The 16,693-nt window shown below is 41.6% G+C and overlaps 1 protein-coding gene across 12 annotated transcripts in view; it reads left to right on the plus strand.

The window, feature by feature from the left end:
• Positions 1 to 16,693, plus strand: part of PTK2 (protein tyrosine kinase 2) — a gene marked incomplete at its 3' end in the record, with an annotated part of 253,282 nt that overhangs the window by 102,577 nt on the left and 134,012 nt on the right. For all 12 annotated transcript variants that reach the window (XM_079902116.1, XM_079902122.1, XM_079902124.1 and 9 more), the window contains one exon: positions 5,543 to 5,630. In XM_079902116.1, coding sequence (XP_079758242.1) covers positions 5,543 to 5,630 — 88 coding nt within the window. The remainder of the gene's footprint in view (positions 1 to 5,542; positions 5,631 to 16,693) is intronic.

Below are 16,693 nucleotides of genomic sequence, written 5' to 3' on the forward strand. Positions count from 1 at the left end.
GTCAGCCAAAAAAGTTTGAATTACAGCACCATACCTAGTTTATAGTGTAGCAAAAGGTATCATGCAGTTTTGAGAGATTTCTACCAAACAGATTTAAACTTTAAAGTTTTGCACCTAGATAATTAAATTCTAGTTAAATTTTGATAACTAAATTTTGGTTATCTGGAATCGCCTACATGGACTGGTCTGACTTCTGAGCAGGTTAATCAAATAGTAAATGGCCCAGTCCTTTTGGTGTAGGATGCAGGGCTTTGAGAGCCAGGTCTGAGAGGAGGCTCTCTTGGCATTTGAGAGAGAATTGTGGGGCTTCTGCAGAGCAAGTGAAAAAGAAAGTCCTTTTCATCGTTATCAGATGTGGTTCACATTCTCCTGCTCACGGCTGTTGAGCAGCTCCTCTCCTCGCTCTGCAAAGGGATGATTTTTTTTTTTTCCCAGACCTTTGCAGGAAAAAAAAAAGTCTTTTATGTGGAGGAAAGGTTTCCCTTTTCAAAGATGACAAAAGAAAATGACTAATGATAGCTTAGGAAGTTTTAGATTGTATTTTGATAGTTGTCTATGTTATCTTGAAATGACATTCCGTGCGCCTATACCTTAATTTGAAAAGCTAGTCTTTCATTATAACACTGAATTCAACAAGAGTTCTTTAGAAGATTTAAAGCAGTAAGAGAGTAAATAGAGGAACATTCTGACAAGTTTGGAAGTGACCCCTTTAAAAAAACAGGACGGACTTCCAAATTTGCTGATTTATTAATTGAACATTTATTGGATGCTTCTGCACCAGACACTGACAGCACAAAGATGAACAGATTTCTGGCCGGTCTGTGGCTATACAAGACTGATGTTTATTGACCAGGCTGGTTTAAAACTCGTTCTGGTGGTTATTTGTTATTACAGCTACAGAATAGTCAGTCTTAGGTATGTGAGAATTTCTTTTTATTCTCAATATGTATCAAAAGTTGCAAAAACAGTACACAGAAATCCTGTGTACCCTTCAGTCAGCTTCGCTAAATGTTAAAATCTTACTTAAACATAGTCCAGATATTGAAACCAGGAACTTAACATTGATACAATACTATTAACTAATCTACAGACGTCATCAAATTTCACAGTTGTCCCTTCTCTGGCCCAGGATCCAGATCAGAGCACCCTGTGTCTCAGTGTCCTGTTGCCTTCTCTAATCTGGGACAAGTCCTCAGGCTGTCTTTGTCTTTGATGACCTTGACCCTTTTGAAGAACACTGGCTGGTTGTACCGTGTTCCCCAATTTGGGTTTGTCTGCTTTTTTTTTTTTTTTCTCATGATTATATTAAGCTTATGCATTTGGGGAAGAGCACCACAGCCAAGGTGTTGGTTTTCTCACTGCATTTTAGCAGGAAGTCTTCGATGATGCTATGACTCATTTTACTGGCGGTTTTAACTTGGATCGTTTGATGTAAGGTGGTGGCCAGGTTTCTCTGTTATAAAGTTATTATTTTCCCCTTTGTAGTTAAGTAATATCTTCTGGGGATGTACAGAGACTGTGCATATACTCTGTTTCTCATTGTATTTTCACCCACTAATCTCAGCATCATTGGTGATTCTTTTTTGCAGTATTCATTACTGTAATTTTTGCCAAATGGTGAGTTTCTGTTTCTACCCTTCCTTCTAGGGTTTTTAAATTGGAAGTCTACTGTAAGAAAGAGCTGTCCACACCACATTGTTTATGCGGGTCATCTGTGTAGTTCTGTGAAATTGTACTTTTGTTTATTTCACTACTCACAGTCTGACCAGCTAATCCTTCTCCTATCAGGGTTATGAGATCTTCATCCAGCTCAACTTTTCAAAAACATTTCCTGCCCCTCCCCATCAGTAGTCCGTTAGCATGTGGGTATCTATCTTGGTGCTCATAGTTGGAGGTAAGACTGAGGAAGTTAGTTGTTGGTGGCATTAGTGTTAATATATTACTTAGTAGAAGCAAAAGGATGGTTTTATTTGGGGCATGTTGTAGTTAGCTGCTGCTCAGAAATCCATGGAGTGGCCTAGAGCAGAGACGTGGAAATGTGTCAGGACACAGCCAGGCTCTTAGAAGAGCAGCAGAAGTATGAGGAAGACGGTGAGTTTCACGGAGGAGAAGGGAGTGGCGATGCTGGTGCGAGCGGGCGGATAGGCTGTGGGCTTCAGGTGCTGCGGTTTAAGGACTGGGGTGAGGTGTTTGGACTGGAATTAAAGTGGGAGGCCTTGAGCAAAGTTTCCGTAGGGTTGTGAGGGGGAATATGCTAGACGGTAGTGGGCTGAAGCAGGTACGATCTAAAGACCTTGCCCACCCCCGTGACCAAGATCAACTTACGTTCCTCTCTGTTTCTAAGCACAGGTGCCTTCTCTTAGTTTCATTCTGCCTCTGGGCATTCAGGCATGTTGAAGTGGAATCCCAGGTCTGCCTCCTAATAGCTGTGGCACCTTGGCAAAATTACCTAATTCCCAAAATTCGTTTCTCCCCCATCTATGCAAATTGGGTGAAATAGTAACCTGGTCACTATTTCTGGCCAGTGCCCTCCTGGCCTCCCTTTGGTGCCTGTTGTCTGCCCTACCTAGTACCACCTGGCTAGGCCTCAGTAATGTGATGTTACTGTGCTGGCCATGGTGCCCCTGGTGCTTCCTTTCTCACTGGGATGAGCACCACCACCATGATGAGCAGAGGGTCCTGTGAGATCTGCAGGCTCCTGATCCCACGCCCCCCGGAAGCCCTGTTACTCACTGCCCTCAGTCAGTGACTATAGCTGCATTTGCCCCCAAGCACCCTCTGGCCTCAGGGCCTTTACACATCCCCCCCCCGGGCCCCCCCCCCCCCCCCCCCCGCACATAACTGCATAACTCCCTTCCTGTAGATCTTCCTTCAGGTATCACTGAGTCAGAGTGACCTTCACCAGCTCCCTTTATAAAATAGTACTTCATCACTTGTTACTCCCCTTATTTGCCTTTATCACATTACCTACCACCTCAAAGATACTTATGTGTTTGCTGTCTGGCTTCCATCACAAAAGTAGAGACTCTTTGAAGGCTGGTACTTTGTGCCTGTTTTACTCACTAATGTCTTCCCAGCCTCTCGAATTGTGCCTGTAGATGGTTAGTGCCGAAGTAAATCTTCGTCGAGTAATGACTGATGAGGTAGATAAACCGTCAAGATGGTTGTGATGGTGTGCAGTGACAGCTCATTCACTTCTCCTGGCGTCCTGATCAGGAAATTGAGGCACAGAGAGGTGATGGCAGACAGTGAACGAGTGATGGAGCCAGAATTCAGGCGCAGGCGGTCTTGATCCAGAGCCCACATTCTCTCTGCTTCTGTGGGGTTGTTGCTGATGAAAAGAAGTCATCTGGTTAAAATGCTGCTCACCATTTCTGTCATATCCTGAGTAGTCCCTAAACGTTAGTTGATGTCATCATCAGGATGCTGGATGCTAAGAGCGTGGAGGTGGAGCCAGGCTGCCAAATGTTTGACTTTTGGACCAGTTTTTTTTTTCTTTAAACCATTAAAATGGAGTAACATTAATACCAAAGCCTCCTGCAGCCTGTTTGATCCTGGAGCTTCCAGCCTGGGAACTGGTTGCTTGCTTTTGCCAGCATTGTTCACCTGGTCTGCTGAATGTAAATAAGTACACTTTTGTTCTTTGATTATTATGTTGATTAAGAGAAATGGTTCATATAAGGTGCCTGGTAAGTCCTAAACTCAAAATAAAGGAACCCTGTTGTGCTTCTACAAGTAGTTGCCCAGTGTAAAATATCTGCGGTGAGTTACTGGAACTCCTTCAGAGAGCAGAAGTACAGTGGAACCTCATTGTTTGGCAATTGTGTCTTTTAATAAGACGGACACTTAAAAATCTCAGCAGAACTTGTGTATGTGTATCTTGCATTTTTTCTGCCCTTAATTGAACCAAAAGAATTGTACTGATTACTTTGCGTTGTTTTCCCTGTGAGCCTAATACATTTTTAACAGATCAGTTTATGAAACTTGTAGAAAAAATTCGTATCTTTATAACCTTTGTGTAGGCAAATATTTTATAAACAAAACACTAAGATAATTTATTAAAAAGAAAAGGAATAAATAGGACTGCATAAAAATCACAAACTTTCTTCCTCAAAAGATACTGTTAAAATAAAAAGATTTTAAAAATAATTTTTAAAAGGTACCATTAAAATAGTGAAAGGCAAGCCATAGAGTGGGAGAGGATATTCACTAAGTCTAACAAAGACCTTACGTCCAGAACATGTAAAGAATACCTACAGGGCTTCCCTGGTGCAGTGGTTGAGAGTCCGCCTGCCGATGCAGGGGACACGGGTTCGTGCCCCGGTCCGGGAAGATCCCACATGCCATGGAGCGGCTGGGCCCGTGAGCCATGGCCGCTGAGCCTGCGCGTCTGGAGCCTGTGCTCCGCAACGGGAGAGGCCACAATGGTGAGAGGCCCACATACTGCAAAAAAAAAAAAAAAAAGAATACCTACAAATCAGTGGTGGGGTGGGGGTGGGGGGACGACTCAGTAAAAAAGGGACAAAAGCTTTAATAGACACTTCACAAAAGAAGATAACCAAAAATGGTCAATTATCAAATGAAGAAGTGCCCATTTGTGTTACTCATCAAGGAAGTACTAATTAAAACCACTGTGTACTCTTGCTGTAAATATCAGAGGTCCTAAAATGAAAAGGTTAGAAGTACCAAGTAGAGGTGAGGAGTAGTGGAACCAGAGCGCCCCGTGCTGCTTGTGGGAGTGTACATTGGTACAGCTCTTTACCTTACTCTTTGGTCACATCTGCGCTGCCTAATGTGTGTGTTCGTTAGGATCCAGTGATGATGCTCCTGGTCTGCATCCAGCAGAGATGTGTACATATGTTCACCAAAAGGCATGCATGTGAGTGTTCATATGGGTGGACACACACATACACAGAATGAGGCACAGAGAGAGCATTCTGGTGAAATTCGTTTGTTTTGACCATTCTTGAAGTTTGGCTTCCTGAGCAAAATTACTTTTTTAGAGGAATATAAAGAGTGCTCGTAGCATTATTCTTAATAGCCCCAAGTTGGAAACTACTCAAACGGCATCCCAGTAATGTGGATGAATGATTGTGGTCTATTATACAGTGCAGGACTGTCAGCTATGAGCAAACTGCAGTTACTCGATAGGGAGGAGCCTCACGAGCATATTGGTGAATGAAGGAAGCCAGACACACGGGAGTACATCCTTTGTACCTCCAGGCATGCAGAGCTCACCTCTGGGGAGTGGAAGGTGGTGCTGCCCCTGGGCAGTGGGGCTGGAGGGACTTCTGGGCGCCCTCTGGGCCTCTCATTAGGCTCTGTCTCCTGCAGAATCCTCGAGCTGTAGCATACTCACATGCACGTTTTTGTGCTGAAAAAAAAAACATTTACATTGACGGATTAATTGATTATATTTTAACTTATTTTTAAAATAATATTTCAGAGTAATTGGCAGTGCCACACTCAAAATAATTTTGTAGACTGTGAATTGAGAAAATGACTTATTTCTAATTGCTTGATTTTGTTAATTATTTTTTAGATATGAATTGAGAATTCGTTATTTGCCAAAAGGATTTCTAAACCAGTTTACTGAAGACAAGCCAACTCTGAATTTCTTCTATCAACAGGTACAGGAGGATGCTTTAATAACATTTTTTTTCTTTGTTTCTTTGAATCCTATTTATTTCATGGTTTTATTTTAGAATTAGATGACACCTAACATTTGGGAGAATATAAATTTGTCACCGTAGGGCAGTGAGATTCTTATAATTAGTAAGAAATTATGAATTGTTGACACTGAATTTTTGTATGCTTGGGCAAATCTTAAAAGATACTTCTTTTAAGTAGAGACAGGAAGTCCTCAGTGACACAACCATTGTTCTGTCTTTAATTCAAGTGTAATTATGCCTGAATATCAACAAATTTGTCAGATGTTTATTCAGAGCCAACTATACCCGTATAATCTCAATAGCACTTTGCACAACAAAGCAGAATTGACTTTTTTACACTAAAAGGAGCTTTCTTTTTACCCCGTATTAGTTAGACAATAAATACTTGTGGCATAAATGAACCAAAACAGTTTTCCAGTCAAATAAATGTTACTTGTAAGTATTTGTGAAGAGTTTAAAAAAAGTCTAATGAATATCAGCGAGACATTTGTACATACAATTTTGCAATTAAATACGCTGGGAAATTTTTTATTTTAATAAAATTATTCATTAAATGTCTATTCGGGGTCAAGAATGCAGAAATTAATGACATAATCTGTACTTCTAAATTCCTCAGTCTAGTGGATTGCCTGTAAACAGCATCTTTGTGTTCAATCCTGTGCTGTTTGTAAGCACAAATGGTGTGGCCATGCCTGGGCGGAGGTGCTAACACAGGGGAGGTTTGGGGTCCAGGCGGCTCCCCTGCAAACCGTCCTTTAACGCAGCGGTCTCCAACATTTTTGGCACCAGAGACCGGTTTCGTGGAGGACAGTTTTTCCATGGAGCGGGAAGGGTGGTAGTTCAGGCGGTGATGTGAGGGATGGGGAGTGATGGGGAGCGGCAGGTGAAGCTTTGCGCCCTCCTGCCGCTCACCTCCTGCTGTGCGGCCCAGTTCCTAACAGGCCGTGGGCCGGTACCAGTCCACGGCCTAGGGGTTGCGGACCCCTGCTTTAAGGAGTCTCCAACTTTGTAGGTGAGGAAGAGAGGTACTTTAGAAAACGTGGTGCATTTAAATCTGAGCTAAAATGATTTGAAAGGAAACGGGTGAGAGAGATGGGACCACATCATGTAAAGAGAGGGTTTTAGGTTTTCTCCTGCAGATAATTGGGAGCATTTATAGAATTTAAGTAGCAAATGTCATGATCAGAATTTTTTTTTAAATAAGACCACCCTGATGTGATGTCTGTACCCGGGATGGATTGGGTCTTGAAAAGGCTGTAACCTAGTGGGGGCTTGTCACCCATTTGGGCAGGAAGCTAGAAAGCTGGGAGGTCCAACGGTGTGGTAGGAAGCAAATTTAGTGGATGGATTTGCTAGGACTAGAGACTGAACGAACTGGAGCATGAAAATGAAGAAGAAAGAGGCCGACGGCGTCAACCCAGTCACTCAGTGTCAGGAAGGAGAAAAGGTGGGCGGGATTCGGTAGGAGGGCAAGGTACATGGTTTCATTTCTCTGTTGAGGTAAGTGGATATTCCTGCTTTTAAGATCCAGCCTGTGAGAGCAGCATCCAGCTCTTGAGATGTTTTCTTGTCCGTGAAGTAGAAGTCATATAGGAAATGTAAGGTGTTAGGTGAGGTACTTGTGGGAACTTTTGAAGATTTATAATAATACGGAGTCGAATGGGAGAGAGAGTTGCGTTCAACGAAGCAGAGTCCTGTTTGGACTCCAGCTGAGCATGTGTGAGGCCTACTCATTACGGAGCGGTTTCAGTTTACAGGCTGCCTCTCTTCTGCGTCGCTGCGTCTGGCCCTCTAGCCGTCTGCCCAGCTTCATATTTTGGTGAAGGAGGTGACAGAGTTTAGTTAACGGATGTATTTATATTGTATTCTTCTCTCTCGTAGATGATCTATATCACTGGTATCTATATCTATATCCATGACTCCTTTAGTGACATTGATTTCCAGGATGCATGAGACGGGCCTAAATAGCTCTCAGTTATTCCTTTTTATAATTTCTAGGCTAACCTAAAAGTTGGCAACTTTTATGTTCCTTTCACACTCTTACTAGGTTGTCCTACTTTTTCCTTTCGGAAGACCTTGCTTCTGTGTATATGATTAAAAGCTAGCACACGTACCGGTGTATCCCACATTTCCTCTTACTAATAGGACGTATCTTACTGCAGTCTGTGATTCGGGTGAGTGGCCTCCATAAAGCCCGAGAGGTGTGAGGTGTCGTTAGCCCGCATACTGTGCCTGTTCTGCATCTCACAGCTCTGTGACTCCAGGTGCCTCCCTTAGTTTCTTCACATGTAGGTATATAACACCTCCTGCATAGGGTCTTTATGTTGAGTAAGTGAGGTCTGATTGTCTACCATATACCTGCCCAGTGACACATGGAATTCAGTCTGTACACAGTGCCAGGCTTTAGAGGATTCAGCGTTTCCACTTGGGTGTCCCAATACAAATGTGAGCCGCACACTGTGGGATGGGACACACCTCTTCCTTCCCATGTGCTCTGTATGCAAACCTTCCAGCCCCTCCACCCCACCTTCTGGTTTCATCCATTTCTAGAACTTCTCTTCTTCAGCCTGTCCCCTTTTAAATATTTTAAAATTGTTAAATCTTATGTTACAGTTTTAGAAAGTCCAGAAAATATTCTAAAACGTCACTTAAATTATCTGTCCTAATAATTACTTTCATTTTGTGTATGCTTTTATAATATCCTACCAAGTACTTGTAATTTAAGGGAAATAGAAGTGTGGTCATAGTAACACCTCTTTCCCGTGTTGATGGCCGGTGTTACTGCTTATGCAGGCCTATAACTAGTGAACTGCGGCTCTGTTCATGGGTATGGAAGTTGTGATGTTAAATGCTACTGTTTAAAACAGGCCATATAAAAAATAAAGCGTGTAATATAGTTCCATTTATGTGAGAAAAATGTACATTTATTTTACCCTCATCTGACAAAGTTTTAGAAATAGTATGATTTTTGCATTGCTGCTTTGGCAAGTAATTTTATATTTATTTGACTTCTTGTGATAATCTTCCAGTGCAGAGTCTATCCTGGTCTGTGCATGGAAGTTCTAGAACTAGAATTTCTTTCTTTCTAGAACTATTAGAGGTGATCCAAACGTTATCCTACCCAGGCAGTACCCAACTTGGGAACAGATTTAATTTCAGTGTTGAAAAATCAATTAGGAATTCAGAACTTCCTCCTATTTAAACAAACATGCCAAAAAAAAAAGTATAAATAAAAAATTGGCCCTTCAGCTATTTATAGCCAAAGTCTTTTGAACTGAGAATGCAGCTGAAATATCTGTAAGAACTTGTGTGTGGAAATTTTCACCAAATTCTGAGAGAAATTATTTTATAAGAGCCTCAGAATTTGATGACACCCATTATTTAATTTTAAAGTTATTTAATTTTTGATGCAAATATGTTAAGATGCATACACATATGCATACATCTAATTTCACTGAATTCCAAGCTAAATTGATCCACTTTTAAGGGGCTCAGGTTTTGATGACATGTTTAGATTCTGTAACATCTGATACATGTGTTCTTTCATCTGATACATGTGTTCTTTAGTAAGGTGTGATACTTAGTAATAAAATGAATACCTGTGATCCCACTGCCTAGAGGAAGAGAACATGCCTGATGTTTCCTGGCCCCATGTCCCTGTGACACCCCCCCATCCCAACCCCTTCACTCCAGGCAGACAGCCATGGTCCTGCATTGTGTATTTATCTTTCTCTTACTTTTGTTTGCTGGTTGTCACATTTTACAGCATACGTGTGCCCACCTCAGTTCTGGCCTTAGGACAGAAGCTGACTCTAGCTCTCCCCTGAGCCCTCTGCATTCCATCATTAGTCTGAGTAGGTTTTTTGGTTTGGTTTTGTTCGTTTGTTATTCAGCTCATAGAAGCTTTCAGAAGACTTGAAAAAATATTTTATTCAGCATTTTTAGTTGTTTTCAATGAGCACTGTGGCCAGGACATTGGGTCCACTATGTTGGTAGAAATGGAAGTGATAACATAGGGCTTTAAAATTTTATCCCTTTTGGTTCATTTCCACACTAATTTGCACTGTGGTTAGAGACTGTGGTTCATTTGAACTCGTTGTTCAGACTCTTTGGACTTGTTTCATCGTCTTGCATGTTGAGATTTTGCCAGGGGTTCAGCTTTGCTTGAGTGAACGTGTCTGCTCTGGCTGTGCAGTGAGCTCGGTAGATAGCCATCAGTTTGAGATTGTTCATTGTGCTGTTCGCAGCTCCCGCGTCTCTGTTCTCTTTCTGCTTGAAGGATGGTGTTGCTGGGAGCACCGCGGTTCTGGTTCAGAACCACATGGGAGTCGTTCTCCCTCAGAACTTCGGCGGTGTTCTCTGCTGTGTATGATCCCTGTGGCTGCTGTTGAGAAATAGCTGTCGTAGTCTATTCATCTGTCTCCTCTCTCTGGGTGGCTTTAAGATCCTTACTTGTCCTCAGTGTTTTGCAGTTTTATTACAAACTAGGTGGGATTCCCACTTATTTTTCCTGCTTGATCTGTGTTGTGTGGCCAGGACCTCTGGGTTCCTGTCATTTTAATAGGTCCTGGAGATGTCTTCCTTGGCGTCTGCTCAGATACTGCCTTTTCTTCCTTCTTAGTTATTCCTCCTGAGATTTCAGTTGAGATCTCCATCAGAACTTCTCAGACTGTATCTATTGACGCCTCTTTTTTGTTCTCAACTCCTGTCTCCCTGAGATCTGGATTCACAGAAATCTTTAAGATCACCAACCCCCCTCAGCTGTGGCCAATTTGATGTCTAGTGCATTTGTTGGATTTTTATTTATTTTTCAAGTTTTATCTCTCCCCCCAACCCCCGTTCTTCAGTCTGCCAGGCCATCTTTTGTGGCCCTTATTGTTAACTAATTTTTCTGTCCCCTCCTTTTTTTTTTTTTATCATTTCCGATGGGGTTGATGTCTCTATTCTGAATCCAAATTGTAACATCTGGGGTCCGTGGGCTTTACAACTGTTGGTGGTGACCCCCTGACTCTTATTCACAGCAGCTTGTTTTCTCGCATGTTTGTTATGAGCCTAGTGTTTTGTTGACCTTCATGTGCGGGGATCTTGAGGGTCTACCCGGGCAGTAGTGCATACTCCTGAGTGTTATCTGTTGTTTCTGTTCTGGAAGAATCAGTATTTTTATTACTTTGGTTCTCTTATCAGGATAGAAGCAAAAGAATTATGTTTCGATTTCCTCTATACTAGTTCCATCCCATGAAAGAGAAAGAAAACTTATAATAAACTACCTTAATTTTATTATTCCTTACTTTGAAATTTCACCCATGCGCACTACTCATCATGCCCCTTGTTTGGATGGAGTCCTGAGGAAAACAGCACGTCAGTGGGTGTATTGAGCGTTGGGTTCCTGGTGGGAGAAGGTTCTGTGGATGCACGTAGTTTCATTCAAAGATGTCCTAAATGTGACTACCAGTGTGACATGCCACACATGACTCACTAAATGTTTTTGACCCATTTCAGAATATTCTGAAAGATATTAATCAGCACACTCTAAAAATAAACTAGAATCTTGTTATAACTCTATTCACTGTAGAGCAGGTGTCTAAAAAAATAATTTTTGATGCCAAAGCTAATGGCTTATTGTAAAGCAAGAAAAGTGTGTTTTGCCTTGAAGTTGAATTTTGCCTTTGCCATATAACATTTTATTCTTCTTTATCTCTCGGATTTGTTAAAGGTGTATGTGATTGGCAACCTTTTGCAAGTAGTAGTGGCCGTTAGTTTGAAGGGCTCTGTCCATGTTTAGTGAAGAAGTTGTCGTATTAACTAAATGTGCATCGATGATGCTGAACTTGTGTAGGACCCATTTGGTACCACTGACATTTTCAGCCTCGGAGATGCCTGTGTCAGACATGAGGTTGTCATTGTTTTCTCCTACAAATATATTAAGGTTTACAATGAGTATATCCATTGGTCTGCTCTCAAAAAACGTTAACTGTAACATAATTCGTGGTTTATTTGACAAAAAAAGTTCCAGTGGGAAGCTGAAGAAGACATTGAGTCCAGCACCCTAACTTTATGGTTTGGAACCTAAACTGCAGAGACGTGTGAGGGGCCAGGGCACACTTATATTTTGTTGGTCAATCTTTCTGTTATTTTACTCTAATTTTTTATTTTTACATGTCTTTATTTAGATAATTATATTATCAGAAATGATTTCTTTAACTGTAGTTTCTTGGCCATAAAGCTTTCTGTCAGTTAAAACATTTTGAAATGGAAGCTCCAAGTGGGAAAGTTTAGTTTAAAACCTGACATTTTCAATGTGAGAATTACTAGCTGTCCTTTTCCATAAAGAAGTTAAAATTAAATATAGGTCTAAGTCTGATTCGTTAGAAGATACATTTTCTGTACTTCTTTAATAGATTTAATAATGTACATTTTTTTTCTCCTTTTCCACTCCTGTATGGTTTCGGTGATTCAAAAAGTTGTATGGTTATTGAGGACTTAGGTAAACTCTGTCATATTTATACTGTTCAACCCATAGTTTTTTGTTCATCCGTCTCTGTAAAAGACTTTAGAAATGGGAGGCAGAAATGGTCAGTCTCTCACGGTCACTCTTCCCTGCTGCTATTTTCAGTTTGCCTTTGGTCTACCTCAGGGCCTTGGACAGATTCTTTCTTTGGTAGAAATCCTGCCGTCTCAGGATCCCCAGCACCGCCCTCAAGGTCAGCCGTTCACCAGAAGGATTTACAGGGCTCAGAGGCTGTTATATTTCTGGTTTTCGTTTATTATAGCAAAAGGATACAGAGGAAAGGCAGCAAAGGGAAGGGGTCTGCGGGGTGATGTCCAGAGGAAATTAAGTGGAAGCTTCCCCGGGTCCCTCCCAGGGGAGTCCCATGGCGCAGCACGTGATGTGTGAAAACAGGTGCAGAGGTTCGCCAGCCTGGGACCCTGCTGAGCTTGGGCGTTGAAGGATTTTATCAGGCTCCATCTCCTGGGCGTACAACACCTGTGTGACCTCAGGTAGGCTCCAGGCCCCAGGAAGGAAGCAGGTGTTCGTCATAATCACATTGTACATACAAATTCTCCAGTCAGACTGGGATGGTGTGGCCCGAGGCTTCAGGTGGGCAAAGGCACTCTTATCAGAACATTCCAGGAGTTCAGGTTCCAGGAGGCCAAGAGCCAGTCATAATCTTGGGAATGTGTAGGGTTTGAGCAACCCAGGCCTGCTGAGTTAACACTTTTCTGCATGACTCCTCTTTCCTTTCCTGGACTTAGATCATTTCTATTCATTCAGTAACTCTTTTAAAAAAATTGAAGTATAGTTGATTTACAGTGTTGGGTTAGTTTCTGCTGTACAGCACCGTGATTCAGTTACAGATATATATATATATATATATATATATATATATATATATATTCTTTTTCATATTCTTTTCCATTGTGGTTTATTACAAGATATTGAATATAGTTCCTTGTGCTATACAGTAGGACTTTGTTGTTTATTTTGTATGTAGTAGTTTGTATCTGCTAATCCCAAACTCCTAATTTATGCCTCCCCCCTCCCTTTCCCCTTTGGTAACCATAAGATTGTTTTCTCTGTCTGTGATTAACTCTTAATTTTAAGTGGTGTTTTCTATGTAAAGCCTTCCATGACACCTGTACATTTCTCATTTAACATCCGATTTTTAAAAATATTTTAAAATTAGTTTTACTGAGGTGTAATTTTACATACAATAAGAATCACTAGGGCTTCCCTGGTGGCGCAGTGGTTGAGAGTCCGCCCGCTGATGCAGGGGACACGGGTTCGTGCCGCGGTCCGGGAAGATCCCACATGCCGCGGAGCGGCTGGGCCCGTGAGCCATGGCCGCTGAGCCTGTGCGTCCGGAGCCTGTGCTCCACAACAGGAGAGGCCACAACAGTGAGAGGCCTGCGTACCGCAAAAAAAAAAAAAAAAAAAAAAGAATCACTAACTTCAGTGTACAGCTCAGTGAGTTCTGACAGATGTGTATAGTTGAGCAGTTTCCATTACAATCATGATTTAGTACAATATAAAAATAGAGAAATTGACATTGACACAATACTACTAGGCAGACTACAGATCATGTTCAGATTTCACCAGTTTTTACGTGCACTCCTGTGTTTGTGTGTAAGAGTGTGTGTGTAGTTCTATGCGGTTTTATCATAGGTACAGATGCATGTGACTACTACTGTAATGAAGACACAGAACTGTCTCACCAACACAGAGAGCTCCCTGGTGCTGCTTGGTCACAGCCTGCCCCTCTCCTAACCCCTGGTAGTCACGGGTCTGTTGTGTGCACGTTGTATTTCCCTGTTATTTTCTGTTGCCCCCACTAATAGAGTGTGCCGTTCAGTGAGGGCAGACGTAAAGTCTGCCTTCACCATTGTGTCCACAACACAGTAAGACATGGGTTTTAGGTGCCTAATTGATTCTCTCGAATGACTTATTAGTGATGATTGAGTTTTAATGCTAATGCCCTGATGTTCAAAAATTTGGATGAGATTTATTAGAAGATGTCAAAAAAATCCAAGAAACAAAGCAACTGTATGCCTTTGGAATTTGAGAAATCACATTGGTTTGTGTGTGTGCGCGTGCACTCTCAGCATTAGATCTTCTTAAAAACTGATATGATTCTTCAGGTACCCCTAGTATATTTGTGGTTGCTTTTGCATTATATATGGACAAGAAAAAAGAAACAATGGAAACACTTATTGTCGTACAGGTTTTCTACCCTTGGTCATCTCCTTTTTTTTTTTTGCGGTACGCGGTCCTCTCACTGTTGTGGCCTCTCCCAATGCGGAGCATAGCCTCCGGACACGCAGGCTCAGCGGCCATGGCTCACGGGCCCAGCCGCTCCGCGGCACGTGGGATCTTCCCGGACCGGGGCACGAACCCGTGTCCCCTGCATCGGCAGGTGGACTCTCAACCACTGCGCCACCAGGGAAGCCCAAGGAGTTTGTTTTAATTGAGAACTGCCATTGGGTTCCTTCTGCATACAAACACTCCACTCTTTGCTCTCACAGAACTCAAGGAGGAGTGCCTGACAGTTGAGCCAACTTGGCCGACTGCCTCGGATCACTCAGGTGGTGTATGATGTAGATGGTTATATACACATTTGTCTGCCCTCAGCCCCATTTTCTTTACACACACTATCGAAGACTTTCAGGTCTATTTGATAAATTCATGTAGCTGACAGAATATTCAGAAGAGACCAAAACGAGGCAAAAGATCTCATGTGGCAGCCAAAGCACTGACTTGGCATATGGAATAAATTATGGAGCAAGTTAGGATTAGTACTTTTATTAGAGATGTGAGTGGTTTTTATATTAAAACCTGTGCTTTAGTTCTGTTGCAGAATAAGGTGAAAAAACTCATGAATGTAAATATGATACTTGCCCACAGAAGGAAGTCCAGATACATCCTGTTTTTTAAGCAGGAAATTGACATCCATATGGAAACAAATTAATTTAATAAAACAAAGAACAACATTCAGAGATATTTGCTTGAAAGACTTGGAAATTTGCTGGATTTGGAGTTAATAAACAGTAGTAATCCATGGTATAAAAAAGAATATAACACAATGACAGTGGTAAAACAAACTAAGACATGCACGTGAAGCCATCATGTTAGACCCTGGGGCTACCAGGGTTATGAGCTGTGGTCCTTACTGGTCATTAATCTTCCTTCTAGTGGAGAATGCCTACACTTTCTGAGAGTTCACAAGAAGGTATAGGAACACACTGAAGCTTGAGTTATGGGGGTCAGTGGATGGGTTTTTGAGTTTTAACTTTAACGCTTGCTGTGTGACCTTGAGTACATTAATTTTGAGTAATTAAGCTTTCTGTTTTTTATGTATAAAATAGGACTAAGGCCTATCTTGAAGAGTTATTGAACAGACTATAAATAATGTATCTAAAACAGCAGAATACCTGACCCCTGGAATAATAAGTAGTTCCTGCTCTCGCCTTCATTCTTCTAAGGTTCTTTCTAAGGCTCTTAACTGGGGACTAGAGTAGGGTCCAACTCACAGTGACGCTGCGGAGAGTAAATGAGAGCGATGTATAAATCTGTCTGACATGGCAATGGGGGTATATTTACTGTAAGCAACTATATAGCTATACATACGCACACTTAAATGTTCAATAAATTGCATTTATTTCACAAATGAAAGCATGAAAGTTAGAAATGTTTTATAAAAAAATGAACACTGAGTGTTAAAAACCCTACATTTTGAAGAAAATTGCATGAGCCCAACATCAGGACGTGATGTGCACAGTGGTTCAGAGAACAGCCCCTCTGGAGCCTGGGTGACAGGGACCTTGCGGGGGGGTTGCTCTCTGTCCTCACAGAGGGCAGCTGCCACAGGGTGGGGGAAGGAGGAGGGGAGGGTCTGCTGAGATGGCTGGTTCCATGGTGGATCCACACACTTGGCAGAAAACATGGATCAGTGCACACAGTGAATGGGCCTCAGGCCATAGTCATACAGCTCTGAGTCAAGAGTAGTAGATTGTTACTGTAAGAAAAAACAACTCGCAGAACTTTTAAGTCACGTTCATAACTAAAGGGATTTTCCATAAAGATCATTGTTAATTTTCTCTTTTTTTTCATTTTTGCAACTAATATGAATTTGGTTTTGATGACTGAATAAAGCATGTGATTACATTTTTCCACCTTTGAATAGTGTTTAAAGATTATAGTAACTAATCTTAAGATAGTTTTGTAATAATGCATTTTCCTCAACATGTAATTGCTGTTCTGCTCTGGTTGCTTCAAAGTCTGCACCAAACCATAAGCTAAGATCCACTGAATGCTTCAGTCAGAACAACTGTGGTGTTTCTCTAACTCACATAAATACAGTCTTGATTCATCTGTCCATTTTTGTGTTTAGTAATAAACCTACTTATGATGCAAAAAAGTTAGTTTTAAAATTTGGATTTATTTTTTGCTATAGAGGAGAAAGAGCCAATTGAAGTGTAAACAGAGTGATTCTAGAATCAAAGCTGTTTACTTAATTTAGTGGGTT

Source organism: Stenella coeruleoalba (genome assembly GCF_951394435.1).
Source record: "Stenella coeruleoalba genome assembly, chromosome: 17".
Taxonomy (NCBI): Eukaryota; Metazoa; Chordata; class Mammalia; order Artiodactyla; family Delphinidae; genus Stenella; species Stenella coeruleoalba.